The sequence below is a fragment of the Osmerus eperlanus genome, chromosome 1 (assembly GCF_963692335.1).
Source record: "Osmerus eperlanus chromosome 1, fOsmEpe2.1, whole genome shotgun sequence".
Taxonomy (NCBI): Eukaryota; Metazoa; Chordata; class Actinopteri; order Osmeriformes; family Osmeridae; genus Osmerus; species Osmerus eperlanus.
This window is the reverse complement of record NC_085018.1, coordinates 11,587,796-11,612,813: the sequence shown is the minus strand read 5'-3', so window position 1 is coordinate 11,612,813 and position 25,018 is coordinate 11,587,796. Positions and strand designations below refer to the sequence as shown.

General features: G+C 46.0%; 1 protein-coding gene across 1 annotated transcript in view; it reads right to left on the bottom strand.

The window, feature by feature from the left end:
• The window catches only part of LOC134019246 (TOX high mobility group box family member 2-like), a 64,729-nt gene extending 40,912 nt beyond the window's left edge, over nt 1-23,817 (bottom strand). Inside the window, 2 exon segments of the mRNA XM_062459939.1 lie at nt 22,897-23,536; nt 23,679-23,817. Coding sequence (XP_062315923.1) covers nt 22,897-22,998 — 102 coding nt within the window. The 5' untranslated portion in view covers nt 22,999-23,536; nt 23,679-23,817.
• Between the last annotated feature and the right edge of the window lie 1,201 nt (nt 23,818-25,018).

Genomic DNA, 25,018 nt, shown 5'->3' with positions numbered 1-25,018 from the left:
TGACCCCTGTCACTTCATTTAGCAATCTGGCCGGGCTCAGCCAATCAGTGTACACAGGCACTCAGCGTTAGAACAAACACAGGGGACCAATGGCGAAGGTTAGGACATGGAACTATAACAATCGGGGGTGGGGGTCTGGCTGGAGCCACAGCCTGCCATCCTGTTCTGTTGCGTTCTATGCGACTGTACCGTACTGTATCTTATCAGCAGTTGTGGTGTGTGGTTACAAGAGTGTGTGTGTGTGTGTGTGCGTTTGTGTGTCTGTGTTGACTCTAACACAGCGCGGTGCCGTATATACTTGGGGTGATATGGAGCAAACAAGCCACTTCGTCTTCGTGTTTCTTCTGGAAAGTGACAAGGCTACAGTATGTCTACTTCTGGGATATCACTGGCACTTGCCTTTACAGGCCTGCACAGCCCTGAGCACAAGGGTATTGTTAGCTGTAACGCTAGCTAGCTGTCGCATGTTATATTATTTACAGAGATCGGGGGTTTAATGGAACACATGTGTGTCTCCAGTGAACATTCTTCCCAGATTAGCAGAAAGGACTGCATGCTGTAGTGTGGGCTCCACCAATGACAGGAATGCGGCGGGCTTGAATGGCCTATGTAGAAACTCAATCACTCCTTCACTCACTCGCTCACTCACTCGACTGCTTACTCCTTCGCTCAACCACTAATTCACTTGCTCACTCCCTCACGCAATCCCTCCCTCCTTCCCTCTCTCGCTCCCTCACTCCCTCCCTCCTTCCCTCTCTCGCTCAATCACTCCCTCCTTCTCCTCGCTCCCTCCCTCCCTCCTTCCCTCTCTCGCTCACTCGCTCCCTCCCTCACTTGACTCCCTCCTTGGCTTACTCACGCAGACAGGCAGGCACATAGTCACGCACGCACACACACGCACTGCAGAAAGCAACTTGTAGGGCGGGTTTGGGGGTGTAGATCTTATCCAATATTACTGTACTCCAATTACAAATGGCAAAGCCAATCCATGGCTTATGGGAAAGATGAGAAGCCCTGCACAAGGCTGCAAAGAGCCTGGGCACTCAGTCTGATTGCATAAACATATTGCATATCACTGTGATGGTGGTGGTCTGAAATATCAAGAGCTTGAAAGACTGAACAATTCTTCTGCGGTTTACTATGTCACCAACACCATACCTCATTCATGTTGTTGAGGATTTAAGGCACACACTATGTCCCAATGCTACAGCCATCCATGCACCCTCCCCCCCTCCCCACACACACACATACACACACAGACATTCACACACCCCAGTTATAGTATAGGATTGATGAAAGCACACGATCCTAACACGTGTCCTCCTTCTCTGTGAAGGGAGGTGAACACATGTGCAGTATGTACTCGGTGAAGGGAGGTGAACACATGCAGTATGTACTCGGTGAAGGGAGGTGAACACATGCAGTATGTACTCGGTGAAGGGAGGTGAACACATGCAGTATGTACTCTGTGAAGGGAGGTGAACACATGCAGTATGTACTCTGTGAAGGGAGGTGAACACATGCAGTATGTACTCTGTGAAGGGAGGTGAACACATGCAGTATGTACTCGGTGAAGGGAGGTGAACACATGCAGTATGTACTCTGTGAAGGGAGGTGAACACATGCAGTATGTACTCTGTGAAGGGAGGTGAACACATGCAGTATGTACTCGGTGACGGGAGGTGAACACATGCAGTATGTACTCAGTGACGGGAGGTGAACACATGCAGTATGTACTCAGTGAAGGGAGGTGAACACATGCAGTATGTACTCTGTGAAGGGAGGTGAACACATGCAGTATGTACTCGGTGACGGGAGGTGAACACATGCAGTATGTACTCAGTGACGGGAGGTGAACACATGCAGTATGTACTCAGTGACGGGAGGTGAACACATGCAGTATGTACTCAGTGAAGGGAGGTGAACACATGCAGTATGTACTCTGTGAAGGGAGGTGAACACATGCAGTATGTACTCGGGGCAGTGGGACCTGGAGCCAGAAGGGCAGTGACAGAGACTAAGGGTAAACCTATATGAGAACGGCTGCCTTTGTTATCTAGTGTAACTCCCATAAACATATCAGTCAGTAACTAAGCATGTCTCTGGCAGATTCCTGGGCTGACTGACTGGACCTGTAATGCTGCTATTTAGAGGCTGATGAGAAGCTCAACAGGAGAATTCCTCCCAGGTGTGGAAGGTTATGATAACATACCCGCACACACACACACACACACACACACACACACACACACAGAGAGAGACACGCACAAATCAGTGTTGCCTCCAGCAGCAAACATGTGGTGTTCTAGCAGTGGTGGGCTCCACTGATTTGAACTCAAGCCAACACGACGCCGTACTGTAAAAACTGGGACGAACAATACAAGAGTGAAGGGGATTTCTCAGAATAGATGTGACATCGTACCTTTGGCCTAAAAGCTACGTCGAAGCTGTGGAAGTGTGCGTGTACGTGTGAGTGTGTGTCTGCGTGTGTGTGTGTGTGCACACCTGTCATGCATATATTGAACGCTGCAGTGGCAATCACCCCTCCCCCCCAACCCCCCTTGACCTCCATCCTATCAGCCTCTGAGCCACGTCCCCTTTTTTCTGCCATGTCTCTGTTTACATGTCTCCCATAGTTTCACTGTGTGTTGATCCATCAGTCAGGACTGGGTGTGATTTACTGTCTTGCACTATGGGAGACAGCTGCCGTGGATACCGCCCAGTAAATAGGGCCATGACATCAGCTCTCTCTCTCTCCCTCTCCCTCTCCCTCTTTCTCTCTCTGTCTCTCTCTCTCTCTCTCTCTCTCTCTCTCTCTCTGTCTGTCTCTCCTTACATTTGACCAGTTTTCAATTTAGCAGACACTTTTTCTCAAAACAATGTACATTTTAGGGCATGTGCAAAATACAGCAGGTGCTCATCGTTTCTCTGTCTCTTTCACCCCCCCCCCCCCTGTCTCTTTCTCCCTCTCCCCCCATCTGTAAAAGCACGCTAGGGCCCTGTCTGATTGGGACAGACGAGCTAAAGCTTTCAGCTGAGCTAGCTGGGGTACCAGGGGCCTGTCACATGAGGAGGGTGTGTTGGGTGCCACGACAGTACCGTGGCAGCTGCAGAGCTGAGGTGTACTGTACACTGCCAGTAACACCACACTCCTAAATCCGGCACCACTCTGGTATTTTTTTTTTACCGAAACATACCATACTGTAAGACCACATACATTACTGTAGCCGTTCGAAATGAATAAGCCGTTGAGCGCTCAGCGGATATGTACGGCAGATCAAAGTTAGAAGCAGTAATTTAACCACAGATGATTTCTGTTCCGAAAAACACACCTGTGTCTGAATCACGGCTTTTCGTTTTTATCTCCGACATTGTGGGACTCGCAGCGGAGAGCCTCTTGTCAAGGTAGATAATGTAGGCCAATTACATGCATGGTGTACCTCTGTCACAGTAGACAGCCCAATACCTGTCACAGAAGGATGGACAGAAGGATGGACAGACAGATGGAAGAACAGATGGCTAGTTTATCTTCTATGTTTCATAGGGAGTGAAGATGGGTGTAAAATTGGTTAAGCCAGGAAGGATTTTTTGTTGTATTATTTGAAGACCCTTTTTTAAAGAAATGGCGCAAAGATTATTCTTTGAGCACTTAAGTTTTTTTTTTTATGGGGGAAAAGTGAAATAAACACGTTTTAATTGTATTTTTCAACCTGACTTTCTGACAAGGTGACTAAACGCTGTGGTGATTTGGTTTCAGATGGCATTGTTATGGCGATTCCGAATGGAAATCTTCTCTGCTGACAGAACATCTGACAAGACGACAGTGAATTGCTGAGCTCAGCTGTATTGTCAACACTGTGTGTGTGTGTGTGTGTGCGTGTGCGTGCGCGTGTATGTTTGTGTACCTCATGCAAAAACACGTACACACCTCACTCACGCACACATCTACGCGAGTATGTATGTATGTGCAAGGTGAACACATACAGTATCGTCCTGCAACAGATCAATCACATCTATAAGAGAACATACACACCCACACACACGACAGGCAAACAACACTTGGCCTTAATCCTGGCTCTCGTGCACAGCCAGAGAGCACACGTTCACTTAATCAAAAAGAAACTGTTTAGACCGCAAAAGCTAAGATGTCATTTGGATTGCTGCCAGAGACTCTTTCTCCCCTTCCTTTCCCCTGCTGGGAACACCCTGTCCCCTCTGAATACAGAACCACACACACGCATTGCTTCATCACTTGGATATTCTTTTCCTTCTATTGATCGCAAAATGAATTGGAAAAGCAGTCAGTCAGAGGGGAGGCCTGACAGTGCCACCCTGCCTCCTGAGAGACTAACCTGCGAAACCAGCTGTGACTAAGCCAGCCCTGCAAATCGTCTGGGGGGGGGGGGGTTCATTCCTCGTCATCCAGACCCAGATTACAGACGAGCGTTCTGTCTTCTAATCCGGACGCAGGGGCTCTGGGGGGAAGTCGACTGAGAGTTCCAGTAACGACCTTGGAAACAAACTGGACAGCGATCCCCCCCACACACGTGTGGCCCCTGTGCGATTCACGACGTGTCGACGCAGAGATACCGACCCCGGGTCAGATCCCCCAAGGGTAGGGGGGGTGAGACTGTCCACGCACGGCTGGGCACTGTCCCCCGTCTCTGATCTGTGTGGGTGCGAGGGAGAGGCCCCAGATCTCTGTGTTCTCAGATCACATGATCTGTGTGGGTGCGAGGGAGAGGCCCCAGATCTCTGTGTTCTCAGATCACATGATCTGTGCGGGTGCGAGGCCCCAGATCTCTGTGTTCTCAGATCACATGATCTGTGCGGGTGCGAGGGAGAGGCCCCAGATCTCTGTGTTCTCAGATCACATGATCTGTGTGGGTGCGAGGGAGAGGCCCCAGATCTCTGTGTTCTCAGATCACATGATCTGTGCGGGTGCGAGGCCCCAGATCTCTGTGTTCTCAGATCACATGATCTGTGCGGGTGCGAGGCCCCAGATCTCTGTGTTCTCAGATCACATGATCTGTGCGGGTGCGAGGGAGAGGCCCCAGATCTCTGTGTTCTCAGATCACATGATCTGTGTGGGTGCGAGGGAGAGGCCCCAGATCTCTGTGTTCTCAGATCACATGATCTGTGCGGGTGCGAGGCCCCAGATCTCTGTGTTCTCAGATCACATGATCTGTGCGGGTGCGAGGCCCCAGATCTCTGTGTTCTCAGATCACATGATCTGTGCGGGTGTGAGGGAGAGGCCCCAGATCTCTGTGTTCTCAGATCACATGATCTGTGAGGGAGAGGCCCCAGATCTCTGTGTTCTCAGATCACATGATCTGTGAGGGAGAGGCCCCAGATCTCTGTGTTCTCAGATCACATGATCTGTGCGGGTGTGAGGGAGAGGCCCCAGATCTCTGTGTTCTCAGATCACATGATCTGTGAGGGAGAGGCCCCAGATCTCTGTGTTCTCAGATCACATGATCTGTGCGGGTGCGAGGGAGAGGCCCCAGATCTCTGTGTTCTCAGATCACATGATCTGTGTGGGTGCGAGGGAGAGGCCCCAGATCTCTGTGTTCTCAGATCACATGATCTGTGCGGGTGCGAGGCCCCAGATCTCTGTGTTCTCAGATCACATGATCTGTGCGGGTGCGAGGCCCCAGATCTCTGTGTTCTCAGATCACATGATCTGTGAGGGAGAGGCCCCAGATCTCTGTGTTCTCAGATCACATGATCTGTGCGGGTGCGAGGGAGAGGCCCCAGATCTCTGTGTTCTCAGATCACATGATCTGTGCGGGTGCGAGGGAGAGGCCCCAGATCTCTGTGTTCTCAGATCACATGATCTGTGCGGGTGCGAGGGAGAGGCCCCAGATCTCTGTGTTCTCAGATCAGAGGGTGGGAGACGAGGGGACGGACGAATTGTCGGTCTCCCCCGGGATGACGCTGTCATCTGATCCTCCAGGGCATTGGAGCCAATAGGATAGCAACAGTGTCATGCTGGTGTTTCAATCAATGGATGGCCCCCTCTCCCATCGGCCTCCCCTTCGTCCCCAACCCACCCTCCTCATCGTTATCCTAATTAGAAATTCCCCCTCTGACCAACTGAAATTGAATTGCCCTCATTTGCATAATGATAGCTCTGCGGGCCTACGGGCGATTCGGCATGAGATGAAATGTAGCAATCACTTAGAGAGTGACCATGAGAGAGAGAGAGCGAGAGAGAGAGAGAGAGAGAGAGGGGGGGGGGGGAGAGCTGGAGAAAAATTGAGAGAAAAAGAGAGGTTATTTTTCTCGTCGCAGGTTTGCTTGAAGGAAGTCTTTGTCCTCGATGTGACATGGACTGGACACAACAAGGTCAGACACAGAACCGTTTCACTCTCTTTACTTTACGCAATACTGATGTCATCTGTATTCACATCGTCACTCAAATACTATGCAGTTTACAGTTAGAGCTAGTACTTTAGTATGTTCTAGAATACCCAACACCATTTTATGTCCGAGTCAGTCAGGGGATACTTAATCACTATTTAGTTGATGGTTGAAAGGTTTTTCAGACTCATTCCAGGGTCCTCATTACATTTATGACAATGTTAGCCAAAACTTGGCATGGTGACATCTTTCTCCTGGCCTCAGTGCTATACTATCAGTTGGGAAGCTCTGTCCACACTCTGATAAGCTTGTGTTTATTGTCCAACCTCCACTAACCTGAGAAAGCACTGGCCCTTAGCGGTGGTACTTTCCATCCCCAGCCATTACCTCAGTGTGCGTTTGTATGTGTGTGTGTGTGAGGGTGTGTGGGTGTGTGTGTGTGTGTGTGTGTGTGTATGTGTGTGTGTGTGTCTGTGTGTGTGTGTGTGTGTGTGTGCACGTCGGCATGCTTTCTGTGTTGGTGGAGCGGGATCCTGCACAGAATTACAGTATAATTCTACATTTACAGTACTACATCCTGTAAATGCCGTCCAACACAAACCCTAAATTACTGTAAAAGCAGTTATCATACACTAGGCCCTTCTAGAACATCCAGTGTAGTAGGCATTGCCATTAGAACAGAAAAACGTAGAAATCACTGATAAGACTCCTCATGTGGGCTCTGCTCTATCATTCCATATGTAACAAACAGAACCGCCTGCATGTTGAAGTCGAACTGTATTCAGACAGGAGAGAGTTAAGTTCCTTATCTCTGGTCTCCAGAAGAAATTCCTACAAGAGGCCACAGTCTGATGGCTTCCTGCCTTCTTGCCCAATGCCCTATTTTTACTCGCCGTGCCTCCAGAAAACCAGTGGCAGCTTTTTCCTTGTCACTAACATACTTCCTGCCATTCTCACTTTGACATTTCTCTCCCACAGCAGACGAGCGGCTCCCTTTTTTTATGGGTCGTGACCTTTTCGCGGGAGCCGTTCATATTCAAATGTGCCGCTGCCGCGTCGCCCTTTGCTTTAGGGTGGGCTGAACATCAGGTTGCGTCGGGTGTTAATTTGAGACCTTTGGCAGCGCTGAGGCGTTCTGAAGTTCAGCCGCTGTCCAAAAAAATGATCAGTCCCGCTACTCGTCTTTGTCTGACTGAATGACTGCATGGTACGACGACGAACGACGGCTCTTTCAAAGACAGGAGAGGGAGAGAGAGAGAGAGAGAGAGAGGGGGAGAGAGGGGGAGAGAGAGAGAGAGAGAGAGAGAGAGAGACAGAGAGAGAGAGAGAGAGAGAGAGAGAGAGAGAGAGAGAGAGAGAGAGAGAGAGAGAAAGAGAGAGAGAGAGAGAGAGAGAGCAACAAAAGAGTAAGAGGGCGAGCAAAGGGGAGAGGATATCATGACACTGGAAGGGAACTTCTCTAGCCATGTACATGGTTTACAAATGCACCTGGATCAATAGGAGCTGAATACACTAATGGCACATAAAGGAAGACTGCTGTTCTGCATTACAGGGAGGCTGGAACACTCCCTCCCTGTTATTAGAACATGCACTTAGAGAACCTGGACTGATGAAGCGGCCTGATGTCTAAACCTGAAGGTTACGCCCCACATAGACCAGGTCTAATTAAGGCACGGCCATCGAAGCAGTCCTTGAGAGCACTTGCTTCCGCGACATTAGAATGAGACAGTGGTTTGATCCTTCGCACAATGATGCCACCAAAATGGAGGCGGTCCAGTTTTTTTCTTGGCCATCGGGGCCTCCACTTTTGTGCAGTTCTTTGTGCAATGATGAACATCGATATTAGATTTCCCAACTTCCTGAAGGCTAAAGGTAAATGGTATTGATTGCTTGCCAAGGTGCAGGCGGAACCTGCACAGTCGACTAAGAGAACCTTTCTCCACTTTATCTCTCAATCAGTGTGTGTGCGCGCACATGTGTGTGTGTGTGTGTGTTTGGGCGCGTGTCTTAACATGTGCATACGTGTGCGTGGACCTGGAGACATGCACACGGCCGCGCGAGGACGGTTCACGTGAGGATGGTAAACAGAGCCTGTCTTCAATGGGATGGAAAGGCTGTAATCAAAGCATAGATCAGAAATCACTGAAGTGCCTCTGCTTCACTCTCCTCCGCAGAGCTCCAGAGCTCACGGTGTATGCTTTATTCATCCAACTGTAACCTCTGATACTGGCCCCAAATAGGGGATTTTTTTGATCAATGAAAAATGCATTTGTGCCATGCAGTATATGAAAGGTGATGCATCTTGGATACTTCAATTTATGTCTGAGAGAAAAATTCCATTCAATAGCTTTGAACAAATAAGCAGGGCTTTTTTTTTAAAGCTGCCGTTGGCAGAATTTGAGCGGTTTGGTGAAACATCCACATGTTAAAAGGGGTTTGGAGTCCCTACTTTAAATAAGCATTTCTGATTTTATAACAAGTGAGATATTGGCACACCTCTACTTTAAATTTCAGTGTGTGTATGTGTGTGTGTATATATGTGTGTAAATTCATGCATGCATGCATGCTGCGTGCGCGTGCATGCGCATGAGTGTGTGTCTGAGTGTGTGTGTGTGTGTGTGTGTGTGTGTGTGTGTGTGTGTGTGTGTGTGTGTGTGTGTGTGTGTGCATGTGTATATACGTGTGTGTGTGTGTGTGTGTGTGTGTGTGTGTGCAGAGCTCGTATTTATTTGGCCATGACTTTGAGAGGGAGCCACCTGGTGTGTTTTAATATCAGGAGAACAGTGGGGTCATTGTGTGGGCTGTGTGATATTGTAGAGAGTGACCCATTTAGGCCCCAGCCTCTGAGCTTACAAGACTCTGTTATGTCTGGGACATCTGGAGGGCCGCAGGCTCTAAGATCCGCCCTTCGAAGAAAAATACATCCAGCTCATTCACTCACATATCCTTACCTATACCAGTCAACAGAAAAGTAGCTGATCCTTAGGAAGAAATTGGTGGGGGGGGGGGTGATTAAATTTGATGGTGACATGGAACATTCTGGAAGAGATCCAAGTTCTACAAAGCTGTCTTTTAATTTGCTGGGATCTGGGGGCTGTAGGACTCTGGGTGTCCTTTGCACAGCCAAACGCACCAAGTGAAGATCAAGTGATAGGTGGTCTGATTTCGACACTACCATTTTTTATGTCATTGCTTAAATTACGTATACAGTAACATTAAAGTAAAACAGTTTATGGAGGGCACTATATATGGAGCTAAGATATGCGACTTGGAAACTGGTGGAATAACCATGCAATACAAAATGTATCATTGACATTTTCAGAGTTACTCAGTATGTTATCCTAAAGAATGCTAATCTGTCCAATGACAGGATTGTCATTGTGGTTCATGCAAATGAAAACATCAAACCCTGATAGAATAATAAAATGAGCTTTGAAAATGCTGCACAGCACAATGAAATGAAATTCTTCTAAACAAATGACGACACAAATCACTAACATTGGCAAGGCATTCTTATTTTGAAATGCTACTTTCAAAGTAAAATCTAGAAGGAACTCTAGAGGACTAACATAGCAAAATATCTATTTCAAAGAATATATGACCAAATAAAAACAACAGCTGCTACCTACTGCTGTTAAGGCTATATGATAAAACTCCAAAGGTCTGCCATTTCAGTCCAGTTATGCACAATAACTATGCATCATAAAGCCATCAGTATTTGACAGGGAAAGGCAACTGGCTACTAAGCTCGTTTCATTTTCCGTGTAATTAAACCAGCTAATTAAAAAAAACATATGTAAACTTGCAAATGATTTAGGAAAATTTGCATTTTTAATCACAGAAGATTACTTTACAGCAATAACTCAATAAATCTGTGACAGCTGGAGCAGCTGAAAATGTTGTCATGGCCACTTAATTCTGCCACTGCAACCAATATTGTCTGATGAGAATCAGCTAGAATAGAGAGGAAAGCAAGTAAAACAGAGGAAAGTGACGGGGAGAGAGTGCGCGTGTGGTATGAGAGAGAGACAAAGATACAGAGAGAGAGAGAAAAAGAGAATGAGAGAGTGAAGATGCTTTGAGAAGGAGGGAGGGCTTGTTCCACCACCCCCACCAGCTATTACCTAATAATCCTCAATTAGCTCAGCCTTCACCTTACCATGCATGAATCCTGTTTACCGCCTTGTCTCCTTTATGCTGCCTGGTATTTGCCTAGCAGCCTAGCGATAGCATGCTAAAGGTCCCATGAATTACGCAGGCCGGGGGGGGGGGGGGAACTAAACACACGAACATTGGGTTTCACCCAGTATCAGAGCACCCCAGGGCCTCATCCATGGACATACTGTAACCGAAAGGTGGTGACCTGGTCCTTTGAAAAGACCCGTTAATGGCCAGGGTGAGAGGACACCGTACACACACCTGCCTCCACTGTTCTGCTGGGCCCAACATCTGCGTTTCCATCATAGCCGCACATAGGACGACAGCCCCGGTTCCAGAGGTGTGGATGGAGTACTCGGCTGTCAGTTTGGCTGCTGTGGTGACAGAGTTGTGTCCTGCTGGCCCTCAGTGGCCACCACAACTGCCACCCCATGCTGAGGGAGGTGCTACAGTACTTTATACACAATAGTTCCACAGAACTTACTTTTCGTGTTCAAACACCTCAGCTTTTGCACTGCGGCTTGTCTCTCTCCCTTTCTCTCTCTCTCTCTCTCTCTCTCTCTCTCTCTCTCTCTCTCTCTCTCTCTCTCTCTCTCTCTCTCTCTCTCTCTCTCTCTCTCTCTCTCTTTCTCTCTCTCTCTCTCTCTCTCTCTCTCTCTCTCTCTCTCTCTCTCTCTCTCTCTCTCTCGTCTCTTCCTTCCTCTTTATTTCTCCCTCTTTCTCTCTCTCTGGTTGAGATGAAAAGAACCGATTATGAGACTGTGTTCACATCAGTGCAGTACCATTATCCCAACCCTATACATAAACACGCCTTTTGTGTAAGTGTATCTGGCAGGGCGCACAAAGCCACAAAAAAGAAACGAAACCTTAATCTTATTGAGATGTGAGCTTGTGTTTAATACAGGCGAGGAAACACATGAAAGCTTTATGGCACATAATCTATACCCTGAAGGCTATTGGCATGGGCCTCGCTGCTCCATTGAGGAGAGTGAGGGAGTCGGGGTTCTACTGATACACATGCAGGCTTGGATTCACTTAGCAGGCTTTGGCCATGTGCTCCTTGGATTACATTAGGTCTGACTGTGATGAAAAGAGAGGAAGGCAGAGAGAGGGAGAGGGAGAGAGAGAGGAAGAGAGAAAGAGAGCGAGAGAGAGGAAGACATAGAGAGAGGGAGAGGGAGAGAGAGAGAGAGAGAGAGAGAGAGAGAGAGAGAGAGAGAGAGAGAGAGAGAGAGAGAGAGAGAGAGAGAGAGAGGACAGAGAGGACAGAGAGGACAGAGAGGAAGGACAGGACCACTTCAGTTCAGATGTGTAAACTACAGCTCCGAAGCCCCCCTTTCCGTTCATTAATCGCAAAACAGCAGCGTATTAGTTAATGGCAACTGCTGATGAACCAAACAAGCACTGTGTGAATCATAATTGAGTAAATTGCCAGTGTTACATACAGGGATTAAAAAGCATGAAACATAGAGCTGAGAAACAAATAAATCGACCAATTAGCTTCACACTCATTTCCTCCATAGTGTTGATGTATTCCGTTGGTGTTTTGCTACAACCCCATAGCCAAAGGATGGATTCCCAGTGTAGCTGGACGCTCCTCTCAAGGGATGTAATCCCTCTAAGTAACTCAGAGAAGTAGCAATGCCTCCAACGTCCAACTGTGCAACTAACACTAAAATAGAACTGGTAAGAGTCTAAGTTGATTTGACAGGGCATGTACAGGAAGAAGATGCTCCAGCCCCATGCAGAGCTGATCTGGTCAGAACGACTGCAGTTGATTCATTTACAGATCAGCAGCCGCTGGTGGAATAGGGGTGGCTTTGAATGTTTCTGCTCCTTATCTCATACACGTGTGACCACTGGCGGTGACCTTCTCCGGTCCTGCCATTATGAGGCCATTTTCACACAGCAAAGGTGGTTGAGACTGAACCGCTGCTGGTGTTTTCTGCCACGGCCTTGGATCGGCCCGAAAAAAACGAAAGTCAAAAAAACTCGTGAATTTAAGGAAACTACAAAACCGCCTGGAACTCTCTGACATGTATCTCTGTAGCTCACGTTCAAATAACAACTTGTCCTTTCTGGGCACCAAAAATATTTTTGATGTCGTATTGAATATTCATCTTGTCTTATTATGGGCTACACTGCACGGCCGGTCGTATTTGGATCTGTACACTCGCGTTTATGTGCTGCAGTGTAGTACGCTTGCATGTGGTTTATACAGATCATATAGTTTACTAGTTCTAACTGCAGTGTGAGCCCCTCTTAAAATTCCTGAGTCTATCTGGGAACACAGTTCACTTCCAGACACTCTATAGATATGACCTGAATGTTCTTGCTAGACAAAGCCTATACTTTAAGCTAGAAGAGCCCCCTGCTATTATAAATGGCAAGGTTTTTCATTTTATCCGGGTTGTCATTACTTTTAAATGACGTGGATGGACAGGACGTCTCGGGCCCTTCCTCAGTAGACTGTATGGATAGGTTTGCACAGAAAACAAAGAGAGAGAACGAGAGAGGAGATGAACAGCACTGCAGTTTCACATGAAGAGTGGAGCTCAAGCTACGGTTTACATGTGCCTATATTTAAACACTATAACAAAGTCTCTTCTGCAACATGGCCACATGGTTTCACATGCGACAGGGCTAGAAGTATGCTGAGAAGCCCATTATAGTTTATAACTACACCACACATCAATAATAGAAAAAACAGATTACAGTAAATCCATGGTTCAAAAGCTGCATACCTTTGAAATGTCAAAGGGGAAACCACAGAGTATAACTCACCTCGAAACTCATTTCAACTGCACTATGGGAGCTGTATTATAAATATTCTACTGACTTTCCCTCAAGTTTTCTTTAAAGTAGTTTTTTATTAGTAGCATTCTTTTTTCAATCTATACGTTCTTCTTTGACAGGAAAGGAATACGTTCTCATGTTGGCTTGGCTTTCAACCAAAGCAATTGAATGAGAAAACAAACGCTCACAAGCTTGACGGTGTATACACCGATTAATCTTCTCTGCATTTTGATTATGTTGATAACTATCTTGACTTTCCCATATTCATTGAAACATTTCCAAGCGCCATGTTTGTTCGAAACGTAAAGAGAACCATGTGAGGAAGACAGGGCAACATCGGCCAACTTCTAACTTCATCAAAACATTCTGATAAAGACTCTTCAATCTCCATTAAAATGATATGAAGACAGGGTGTTAACATGTGCCAGCCCTGGCCAAGAAAAGCCTGATTTTTGATGGGGGCTTGTTATCCAGCACGACTGTGTTTAAGAAGAGGGGCCACGTCCAGAAATAAACACAGCCGTCATCAGAAAACATTTCACTTCATTTCAGTCCATCTTCAGGTTTTATCTGTGTGATATCCTGCTTGCTAAACAACAGCTTGAGGTGCCAAGAGGTAATATTTCAGTACAAACAAGTGAAAAAAAATCAGTAATTACTAACATAACTCCCTCTGACCCCACTGACAGTTTCAAAACAAATCTTCTTCTCAAAACATTTCTCCCACTGTATCTGCCAGGCTGGCTACCCTCTCCATCATAACTGACGGCGGGGCAGTGCTTTGCATTCATCTAGGAAGTCTGAAAGATCTAGAAGTCTTTGACAAAACCAATAATTGAGCATGTTGGCAAAGCGCTTGCAGTATATCCTTCTTTTTTTTTTACAGCTCTAGGAGAAACACTAACCCCTTAATCTACCAGTGGGTAATTAAGGAATTAAGAGACATTTAGGCTAGCAGCAGAGTAGACAGATATGCACCCCTTATCATTAGGTCCTGAGGCTATTGAGTACTGTGGGAGGCATGAGATCAACTCCCCTCAAGCCCTTTCAAGAGGTGTATTTAGTTCCTGCGAACAGCATGGTGCAAAGATGACAAGACAGTGAACGCACTCAGGCTCCAGAAAATAATTTACCGGATCAATTAGAACTGAATTTCCTGAGGAAAGGCACACATGCAAAGAAATGGAACACTGAATAACAACTTAGTTGCGCAATTTGTCGTCACTCCAATCACTCCAATGCATCAATTCATTCTGTGTCTGCCCGTGGACTTTTAGGGCCTGTCAGGGAGCCCACCGTGGGCCACCAGAGTTCCTCCCAGAGAGCACGGCTACCTGCCGATGCCTCTGTGTCAAAGACTCAGTGAAGCAGGAGTGGCAGCGCTCGCCTGGTTTGTCTGCTGGGACACAAGCTGTCCCAGCTAGACCAACGCAACAAAACCATCACATTCCAACCAGCGAGACCAGCAGTAAAACCAGCAAGAATCACTATTCATATCAACAGCTTCTCAAAGGGACGGACGTTTACTCAAAGCCGTTTATTTGCCCAACTTGAACTTGACATTGAACTCGAACTAACCTTTGTGCAAAACTGTGAGCTCCTCGAAGGACAATACGCTCCAAACGTCCACACACAAAAATGTTGCCAAGGGGTGTTTTACTGTACAGGGGCAACAGAGCCTGGAGGAGCCTTGGTCTGGAGAGAGATAGGCAAGGCTTCCACACACTGGCACGGACACTTACAGTCCATGGCTGGGACCCAGACATGGAAAGCCCTATAGCTTGGGGGCAGCTTGGAGTCATCGTACTGCATACAGGGCACATGGGAGGGAAGCAGGAGAGTATGTGCCGAGGATTTCCTCTTGATGTAGGAAGGCCTTTTGATGTAGCAGGACCTCTTGATGTGTACAGATGTGCTGTCTGCAGGTGTGAACGGTGCTCGGGGGGAGAGTCCATCTCACGCCTCATCGCCCCGCTCTGGCGTGGAGCGGTCACTCACCATGAAAGGGGCTCTGGAGCCGCGTGCATGTGTTTGAGTGCGTATATGAGCATGTGTGCGAGCGTGTTTGTTTGTGTGTGTGTGTGTGTGTGTGGGGGGGGGGGGGGGTGTCGGCCTGCGTGCGCGTCGGTGAGCGGGTATGTATTGGCGCGCGTGTGTGAGCCGGCGTGAATGTGCGTGCGTGTGTGTGTACTCAGCATAGCCTAGAGCCCCCCTAGTCCATCCAGCCCAGAGCAGAGAGAACCAGCCATCTCCAGTTCTGTTTGCACAGGACGTGCCTGAAGAAGCTAAGACAACTGTTCCTGTTTGCCCAGGCTCGCTAACCTCTCTTAATACACCCAGCAGCTGCATTCTTCCACCCTGCTGACACTCTGTTTATCACTTTTCTACACATTTATCCTATGGATTCTGGATCACTGAAACTGTCCAATAAATGCATTGATACTGGAACTGGAGAGTGCAGTGCAGAGGACAGTAAATAGAGCACATACCAGCTTCCAACTCTGTCTGCCCATAAATATATATATATATATATGGTAGAGCTTTGGAAGACAGACAGGGCTGGACTGGAACACAATGAAAATGTCCTAAACAGAATGTGGTCATAATCAACTGTTAGTTTCCTAGCTGATATCTGCTGAGGATATGGTGGCACAGGCTAGAGGGCTGTACAATAACACCTAATGACACCGTTTCTGTTTGAATCCTTCCCGTGTTACTTGGTCGTGGGATTGGGTTCTGCCAGCCATGCTCTGCTCTCTTATCAGCCTCGTGAACTAATAACTACTCCGACACCGTCCCTCCAAACCTGCTGATTATCACTGGAGATAGAGTGTCCGCTGTGGACCCCGACATGTCAAACTTTCCACACTCTGACCCGTCTGTCAGGCCATGTTTCTTCCCTCCTCCTCTCCTCTCATCTCCTGTTCTGTTCTGTCCTCTCCTCTCCTCAATTTACGATCACGGCCAGAAACGTCTAAGGAAATGCAACAGAGGGAGTACAGTACACAGCCAGTAATCTATTATACCTGGATCTGACACGACAAGAAGTAAACCAAAGTAGGTAGATAGCGATGGATTGAACGCGAAAGTGTGTTGACGGCAAAAGGCTTTCGGCTCGTGCAGTACAGCATCGTGCGCGGAAATAGTACCATGTCAATGCCTCTCCTTCTTCACAAAGTCGGTGTCAATCAAGCCAAACAGGTTCATCACAGGGAGGCGGAACACATGACTATGTCGTCGCAAAACGAGTGGAACTGTGGGTTGAAAAGGACGAAGCGAAAGACCTAAAGCCCCGACAGCGTTCAGCCGTTACAGCACCCGGAACAAATACCCAAGGGTTCCAACTTCCTGACTTGTCACAAATGGCAACCCCAAACGCGTGCAGAGGACGCTGATGTGGCCTCCAACACAAGTTTCTTTGTCTCGGAGAGGCAGGAAGATGGTTAACTGCCGAGGTGTATTATCACTGCGGATGGTGTTTTTGAAAAACCGCCCAGATGTGATCACGGGTGCTGAACCGAGTCACACTCTAGGTGGTGGTATGGGTTTGTTAGAACTCTGTGGTTGTCGTTCTGTGAAACGTTTCAATGGTGCGATGAAATGCTGTAAAGGGTTGTTCCCTTTCTCAGCAGAGTGAGGAAATAGTTAAATGAAATGCACTGAACAGATTTTCTCTCTCTCTCTCCCTCTTTCCCTTTTTTCTCACCCTCTCTTTCGTTCTTTGGTGAGATCCATCAATCAGCATTTCATGCAGTTTGGGTTTGAACCACACCAAGTGCACTAAAACAATAAACGTTTGTCTTTCAAGTCACTATCTGGGCTGGAACACATCTGGTGGCACAGCTCATTTTGGTTTCCACATCGCTGAGTGACATTACAGACACAGCGGCTGAAAAATTAAGTAACCCCCCCCCAAAAAAAAACACCCTCTCTCTCTCTCTCTCTCTCTCTCTCTCTCTCTCTCTCTCTCTCTCTCTCTCTCTGTCTCTCTACCTTTCACTCCCCCTCAGTCTCAGTATCTTTCTCTTTTCTGTCATTCATTTTCAATCCACCTTTCACTCTTTCTCCCGCTCTCTTCGGCATTATTTCTACCCCTTCTTTCTTTGACTCCTCCTGCTCTCTCTTCCCCCCTCCTCTCTACCCCCCTCCCACCCTTCTCTTTCTTTCGGCATCAGCAACACCCCCCCCCCCCACACACACACACACACACACTTTCGTTCTCCCCATCCCCTAACCAATCAAGGACTGAATATGCAGCAGCACTAGAAAGAGAGAGAACAGGCGGGGGGCGAGGGCGTGTGTGTCTGTTGGGGGGAGGGGAGGTGAGAGGTGTGAGGGGTGCTACAAGGGGACCAGTGGATTCCTGGGATATCGTTTTAAGCACTCTGCCACACCACCCTCCTAGAGGGCTGGGGCGGGGGGCTCGGAGCTGGAGAACATGGAGCAGGAGCAGAGGGGGGTCTTCAGTGCAGCTCCGGGCTTGGGGAGCACGCGTGATAATTAGGGTTAATGTCATTCAATGAAGGCCATGAGGGTTCTGGGAATACAAGTCGCTTTTGATCGGGATCAACTTCCCGACCTGAATATCTTTGTCATAACGGAACAGGCTGTCATTTGGCATTACGTAAGAGCCGTGTCTGCCACCATGGTAAACACAGAGAGTTCCTCCACCTCTTTAACATAGTGTGGCGATCATGTTGTTGTCTTCTAGAAATCCATCGATTTACAAAACCAAACCCAATGTCGTCAACTCACTTTATACACAACAAAGCCCCATTTGAATTCGTGACACCATTACTGTCATTCTCACAAGACTGCAGGCTCCAAATGGACTCACCTGTTTTAAACCATTACCGTAATATTGTTAGTGACTCTTTTAGCACCTTGAATAGTGTGGAATCAACAACGGCTCCCGAGCTGAGAGGTTCATCCCACTATATCATATTCATGCAGGTTGCATAACACAGACAGCATTCTGTAGAACCCTCTTGCTCCCTCACCCCCACCCCACCCCACCCAACCCCCCTCCCCCCTCCACCCCACCCACACACAAACTTCAACCTATGGACTTCAACCTATACACAAACAGAAGAAAAAAAACGGTTCAACTGATGATGTATTCATCTTCAATGTCATGGCATCACCAGAGACAACCTCCTTTCAGTGCGAGTGCTGAGAGCACCGCATATGATTGCAGTTTCCTGCTCCTTGTCCACCTAAAACTGTGTAGACAGGTACATCTCAGGAGGTTAATAAATCCTTCATCCAGCAGTAGAAGCAGCAGGGGTAACTGTGTAGGAAGTGGCCTCCGTCTAGCCTGCCAGCAGAACACTATACTTATCATTAACTCACAGACACAATCAGCTCCCGGCTAGCAGACTCAACCTTCGAAGTCTTTTGACATTGCTGCCAAGGTGGCAAATACTTCCACAAAGACATCAGGAGAGAGGTCTCACTCTGAGAACCTCTTTTGTTAAGAGTACACCCGGCGAACTGCACTTCGAACAGTACAGCAAAACCATAAAAACAAATGCATCTTTTCTATTTTGGGGGTTTTCATTCAATTCGGGTTGTGGTGCTGGGTTGGACAGTGATTGGAGATGGATGTACCAGGGCCTGCTGGAGGGCTGGAGAACAGAGTGACTGTTTTGGTGCTCTTCTGCTCTGCTGTGCTCTGCTCTGCTCTCTTCTGAATTCCCTACGTTACAGTATGCATGGGTTAACAGTTTCCCTGTGAGAACAGGCGTCCCGGCTTGGACTGGCCAGTCAGCACATTGTATGAATGGACACAGTAAAACCCCAAGTACACCCTGTCAAACCAAGACCGCTTACTTCCACCTAATTAACTTTTTTTGTGTACAGAGAGTGGTACTGCTGGAATAACCATCCATTTTCTATTTCTACTAAGGTCACGGCAGGAGAGATTGAACTAAAGAACTATATGGCTCAGACCTCACCATACATTACAGTATTCCATAATTAATATCATGGTTTGAACGTTTGAAAGCCCCCGTTGAGTGTGGTACAGTATGCAGCACGGACAGAGCTATTTTAAGGCCATTTGAATGTTTCACAGCGATTTGAGGACAGAGAAATCAATCTTAATCACACAATTGTTCCAGGAATTACTGGAACAATTGTACCAGCTGAGGGGCTATTGCCATTGAATTGTATGCTCCATAGATTTTGTCTACAGGCACATTACCAATTAGATATGCACATGCACACACACACACACACACACACACAAACATGTGCGTTCAACGCTTGCCCTTTCAGGAGAATAGTGTCATACAACCAGTCACTTTGCATACAGGGTGCATTTTGAACATCCAGTATAGCTCCAATGATCTCCCAGCTGACACGTTCATGTTGGATGACAGTGTGGGAAGAAGTACAGCAGCTCCGTTCATCTAACTTTATTTTCTAGAAGGGATGATTCTGCCTGGGGTTATGCACGAGTTATGATGCCTCTGACAAATAGTCCCTCACTAACACATGCATTTGTGAAGCGGTGGCCTTTAGCGCTGGTATGTACCAAGTGTATGCTGAACAAACAAATCATCCCACTCATCGAGGAAAGATAGAGAACGGCTTCAATAGATTAGCTGAAATTTCTGGCTAAAGTGAAGATGACTCACGGTGAATATACAAGCGGTAAAACAACACAGGATGAAATGAAACTTGGATGGAGTCTGGAGGATCGTGGACCCGAGGACTCAGTACTGGGATGTATTGATCTGTCTCTTTGTTTCCTTCGTGTGTCTGTGATGTTCACTCAGAGCTTTCCCCTGACATTGCGGCGATATCATATTCTTTTCTTGTTAGTTTCATCCCTGTACTGTAAATATGTAGCTTGGTTTGGTGTACACCACAGTAGTATGTGTTAGTACACAGCAAAATGGTCAAATCCTGATAGCCTACTACTTGGTTATGAAGGTGATACACAGTTTTGTTTTTTAAGAGAGGTTTAAAGAAAAAAAACGTTGAGGCAGGACAATATACATAATAATGACTGGATGTGACCAGGAAGTAACACTTTGGAGCCCACTTTCCTTGACTTCCTGTTCAAGTGGGCAACACTGTGCAATGGTCCAGTTTATCCAACATGTACTCTGGAGGTTGTATTTCACTGAACAGTAGTAAAGTAGTAAATAGCTAACCCTCCCTGAAGACTAACCCTCTGAGATTCGGGAACACAAAACAAACAGATCTAAGATCAGTCTCTTCAGAAGCAACTTCTCCTTTCTCCCTTTGCTTAGACCACAGTATCTGTAAGTGGACGTTGACAAAAAAGGGCCGGGTTTCCCAGATTCGTTAAGAAGCTCTTAGCGTTAAGAGCTTCTTAACGAATCTGGGAAACCCTGCCAAGGTCATTAAGGACAGAGACTGTATTCTTAGTTGTATTACACAAGGGTGTCCCATGAGAGATTGTGTGTCACAGCACATTGTAGACAGCTATCACTTCAGTAATGACAACGCTACATGATGCTCGCCATGCAACCCGACCTCTCATTTTGCTAAGCTTGGCAACGTTCGTATAAACAGAAGCTCAATGAATCACGCAAGAAGTTCTCTGCTAAAAGCCTGGAGTCCAAGACACTGTAACATGTGTAGAGGCATACCCAGCGTCTAAGCAACCTCCAGCTCATGAGACCAGCTAACAGCAGATGTGAAATGTGGTTAGGCTGTTCATACATTAGTCTACCCTACAATGTTTTAGTTTATCAACAACAGATAACAATCACCTACAGGCACTGTACATAGTGCACCTATGTACAGTATTTACTGACATAGTTTGCATGTTTACATAACCCTGACATTGACCACAGATTTGATTTAAGCCTTTGGCAATTACAGCTTTTGTGTGGCCTATAGAATAGTATATATATATATATATATATATATATATATATATATATATATATATATAGAGAGAGAGAGAGAGAGAGAGAGAGAGAGAGAGAGATAGATCATATAGAAATCGTATGTGTGTATACATAGATGTATATATAACATATATAGTATATATACTATATATGTTATTATTTTATACTGTATGATATATATATATAGTATACACAGTATATATAATACACATTTAAAAAAAATATGCACAAAAATATAGATATTTTGTTCTAACAATAAAATAAGACAAAGGTAAATATAGATATTTCTATAATTCAATTGGACTTGCCTGTTTGTATGGAACTTTCAGATAGTACATTGACAGTGTTAATTACAGTTTCATATCATGTTTTAGTAAATCACAATCTCATAAGTAAAACCAAATACTGCCTGTCCTTAAATGTGTGCGTGCATTTGCGATGGCCGGCGGTTATTGTAGATTGTAATGCTATAAAATCGTCTTAATCTGAACAGTTTGCTAAGAGAACATAAGATTCATTGTATACATAGTGAGCAGAAAGAAATGTGTCCTTGATGAATTCATGTCCAGGCAGAAAATCAACAAGAGGAGCTATGTTTGGAAGATTTTTGAGATGTTTGGAAAATGTTGCGACATCACGCTGAATGTTTGTTTAGTGCGTAATACATTCGCAATCTCTGTTTAAGTAGCCTTTTAGGTCATGAATAGAAAGGCAATTTTCTAAGTTTCATCACTTGTTTTGAATACAATCAAAAACAGCGACAAGTGCTGGATGTTATGTTTCTTTAAATAGGGCAACAACTAATATTTTAACTAATTGTGTGGTGGGTAAAGTTCACTCGTCTCCTATAAACCTCTCTATGCACTGCATTCTTGCATTAAAATAACAATCTCCATAATTTCTCTAGAACAAACTGCATAGTATGGTGTTGCTCTTTCCAGCGAAAAAGGGCATACGTTCTCATTACATGCATGTGTATCGAGCTAGGATATTCTTCAACAAATACTGTACCAGTACAAAGATCATTGTGCTAAAATATTAATTGAAGACTAACCACAGGGAGGGAATATGACACTTAATTGAGCTCCAACTAGTTATATATGCACGCTAATAGCCTATAGCGTACTGAAAAAATATTACGCACATCTTGTTGGCAAAACTCTGGAGCACCTTGCCATATAGGCCACTAAATGATGTGTATGATGTCTAGAACGCTGGTCTATGGTCAAGCCAATTTTTTACCAGAAAACTTAGGCTTTTGTCCATTGAGGAAACACGTTAATTAGTGTGCTCTGCACGGGGCAGTTCTGGTGCGCGCCGTATCTATATGCACAGTGTAGGCAACAGCGCTAGGTTTCACAGGGAAATACACTAAAACTCACTAAAACCTGCGCGTTAAATAGCGCAAGGCAACTTCGGGGTCTAAGAAGCGCTCCAGAGACTACACAAATGCAACAAAGTTGAGAAATAAATCCATGAACAGAATCCTTCTAAAAAAAGCTAGTGCATGACATGTTTCAATCCATCTTTTCATTTCGCAAAAAAAGCGCAGACGTACATATTTCTGGAAATTACATTATTTTGTATCTTCACCTCAGTCTGTGTGGTGCAGGTATTAGACCATATATGCCGGCTGTAACAAAGTTATTGTTATGTAGTCTGTTAGTTAAGTAGTCATACTTAAATTTACCTTGTTGGAGTGATAATAGTCCAGAGAGGTGAGACTGGAGTCAGTTGGTAATGTACATGAACCCACGCTTGAAGGGGGAGCTGGATAAAATCTCACGTCCATCTCAGAATCCGCAAGACTGACGGCATGAACGCAGAACACCAAAGCCTGTGACTCTCTCTCTCTTTCTGTCTCTACCTCTCTCTCGCTCTATCTCTCTCTTTCTCTTTCGGTCTGTCTCTTTTTCTGATTCTGTCGTTTGCCCAACGAACAAAAAGAAACAGAAGGGTTGAAACAAAAGAGGTCTCTTTAAATTAGTCTCCTGTCATTTGCTCGTGTTCTTACTTCAGCACTACGAAGCTTTAGCAGTGATGCACATGCAGTCTGTGTTCTCAGTTGAAAAAATGCGTGCAAAGTTCACTTTCAAGGAAAGCAAGAATTCCTCAGAAATAGAATCTTGAATAACATGAACTGAAATTGTTCAACAGAAATCCGACCTTAATATTGCATATGTGGGCTTGGTAAATGTAACCGAAATCATTCGTCTGTTTCTATTTTCCAGCCGTGCTCACACCGTGCTCGCTTTGTCATGTAGGAGTGCTTATCCATGCGTTCACTTCGAGTAGGACTGGTCCTGTCCACGCCGAATACCATGCGACCTCTGCCGATAAGAGCAGGAACGGGGGAAAACATAGGAAATAAATTGGTTCTTTTCTCTCAGGTTTGAAGAGACTGAAGATAATTAATGAATTAAAACTGACACAAGTGGCTACAGCTAGGTTACATATACCTCTTCCATATACCTCTTCCATAGTACAGCTGTACATCTACTGGAGTCTGAAACATGATTAGACGTAGATTAAACAGATTAGTGAACTTCAACCCTAGAAAATAAAAACGAACAGCGAATTAAGGAATCGACAATGTTGAAGCAACCTGGAAAAGTAACCTAGGCCTAATAATTCAAAATGTAAATCTTTTTTTGGGGGGGGAAAACACGAAAGTGCGTTGACATCTGAAGATGCTGAAAAAGGGAGCACTGAATACTAGATAATTTAGAGGTATACTGGTTCTATAGACCCAGACCAAAAAATTTATCTTCAATTCAACTCTGCAGGCTTTCAGAATCTGAGTAGAAAAACACCCCATTAAGCTCTGGAACTTGTCTGTGGATTACCATGAGGAGAGGAATCTGGTTAGGGACCTGTCTACCCAGATAGCTGGCATTCCTGCCTCACCTGTTTTGACTAACCACTTTAACTTGATCTAAATCAAACAACATTTACTAAACGTTTCAGCACGTTCAAGAACATGACCCGGAGCAGATTTAACCACCCTTACCGTAGGCTACCTCTAAAGAGTATACTCAGAGCATATCCAGTCATGAATGGTGTTTCCTGTAGACTGGTCACAGTTTGGGATAAACGTTGCACATTTCTGAATGGGTGCCAGTAACCTTGGGAGTGGATCTAAGCATTGCCTTAATAAGGTGACGCCCCTGCATCAGCAACTCCTCACTGACCCTGTCATACAAACCCTGCCCAATCACAAGGACGGGCAAAACAGGAAGTAAACACAGCTTTTGACAGTCTTTCAAAGGAGTTGAGAGGCAAAATACCAATCTCTTATGGCCAAGTGTTTATCTCGCTATCTCTACAAATTCAAAATGTGTGTGTGTGTGTGTCTATACTTGTGTGTGTGTGTGTGTGTGTTAACTGAACTGTCATTGTCATCTCAGTGGGTGACTTGTTGGCCCCCTCAGGACTGTGCCTCCATCAGTATGGCTATTACTCAGCATGGTGGCATTGGCCCTGGGGTGTGAACATGTTTAATACCAGGCACAGATGGGTTGCTCTGTGGGCATGCTGCTCCAGCCTGCCATTGGATGCCAGTTCGGGCTGGCTTAGCTAGTGAGAGGCTGAGGGGTTAACTGGCACAGAGACAACAATGGCTTCATGGGAATGGAATGTATAGTGCTTGTGTAGTAGCCTTGTGTCCTAGCATCCTATACTGGGTTAGAGCGAGAGATGGAAATAGAGTGAGTGAGAGAGAGAGGGGGGGGGTGAAAAGGAAGGGGTGGAGGGAGAAGAGTGACAGACAGAGAGAAGAAAGGAAAGGGGGTGAACGGGGAATTATTCTACAA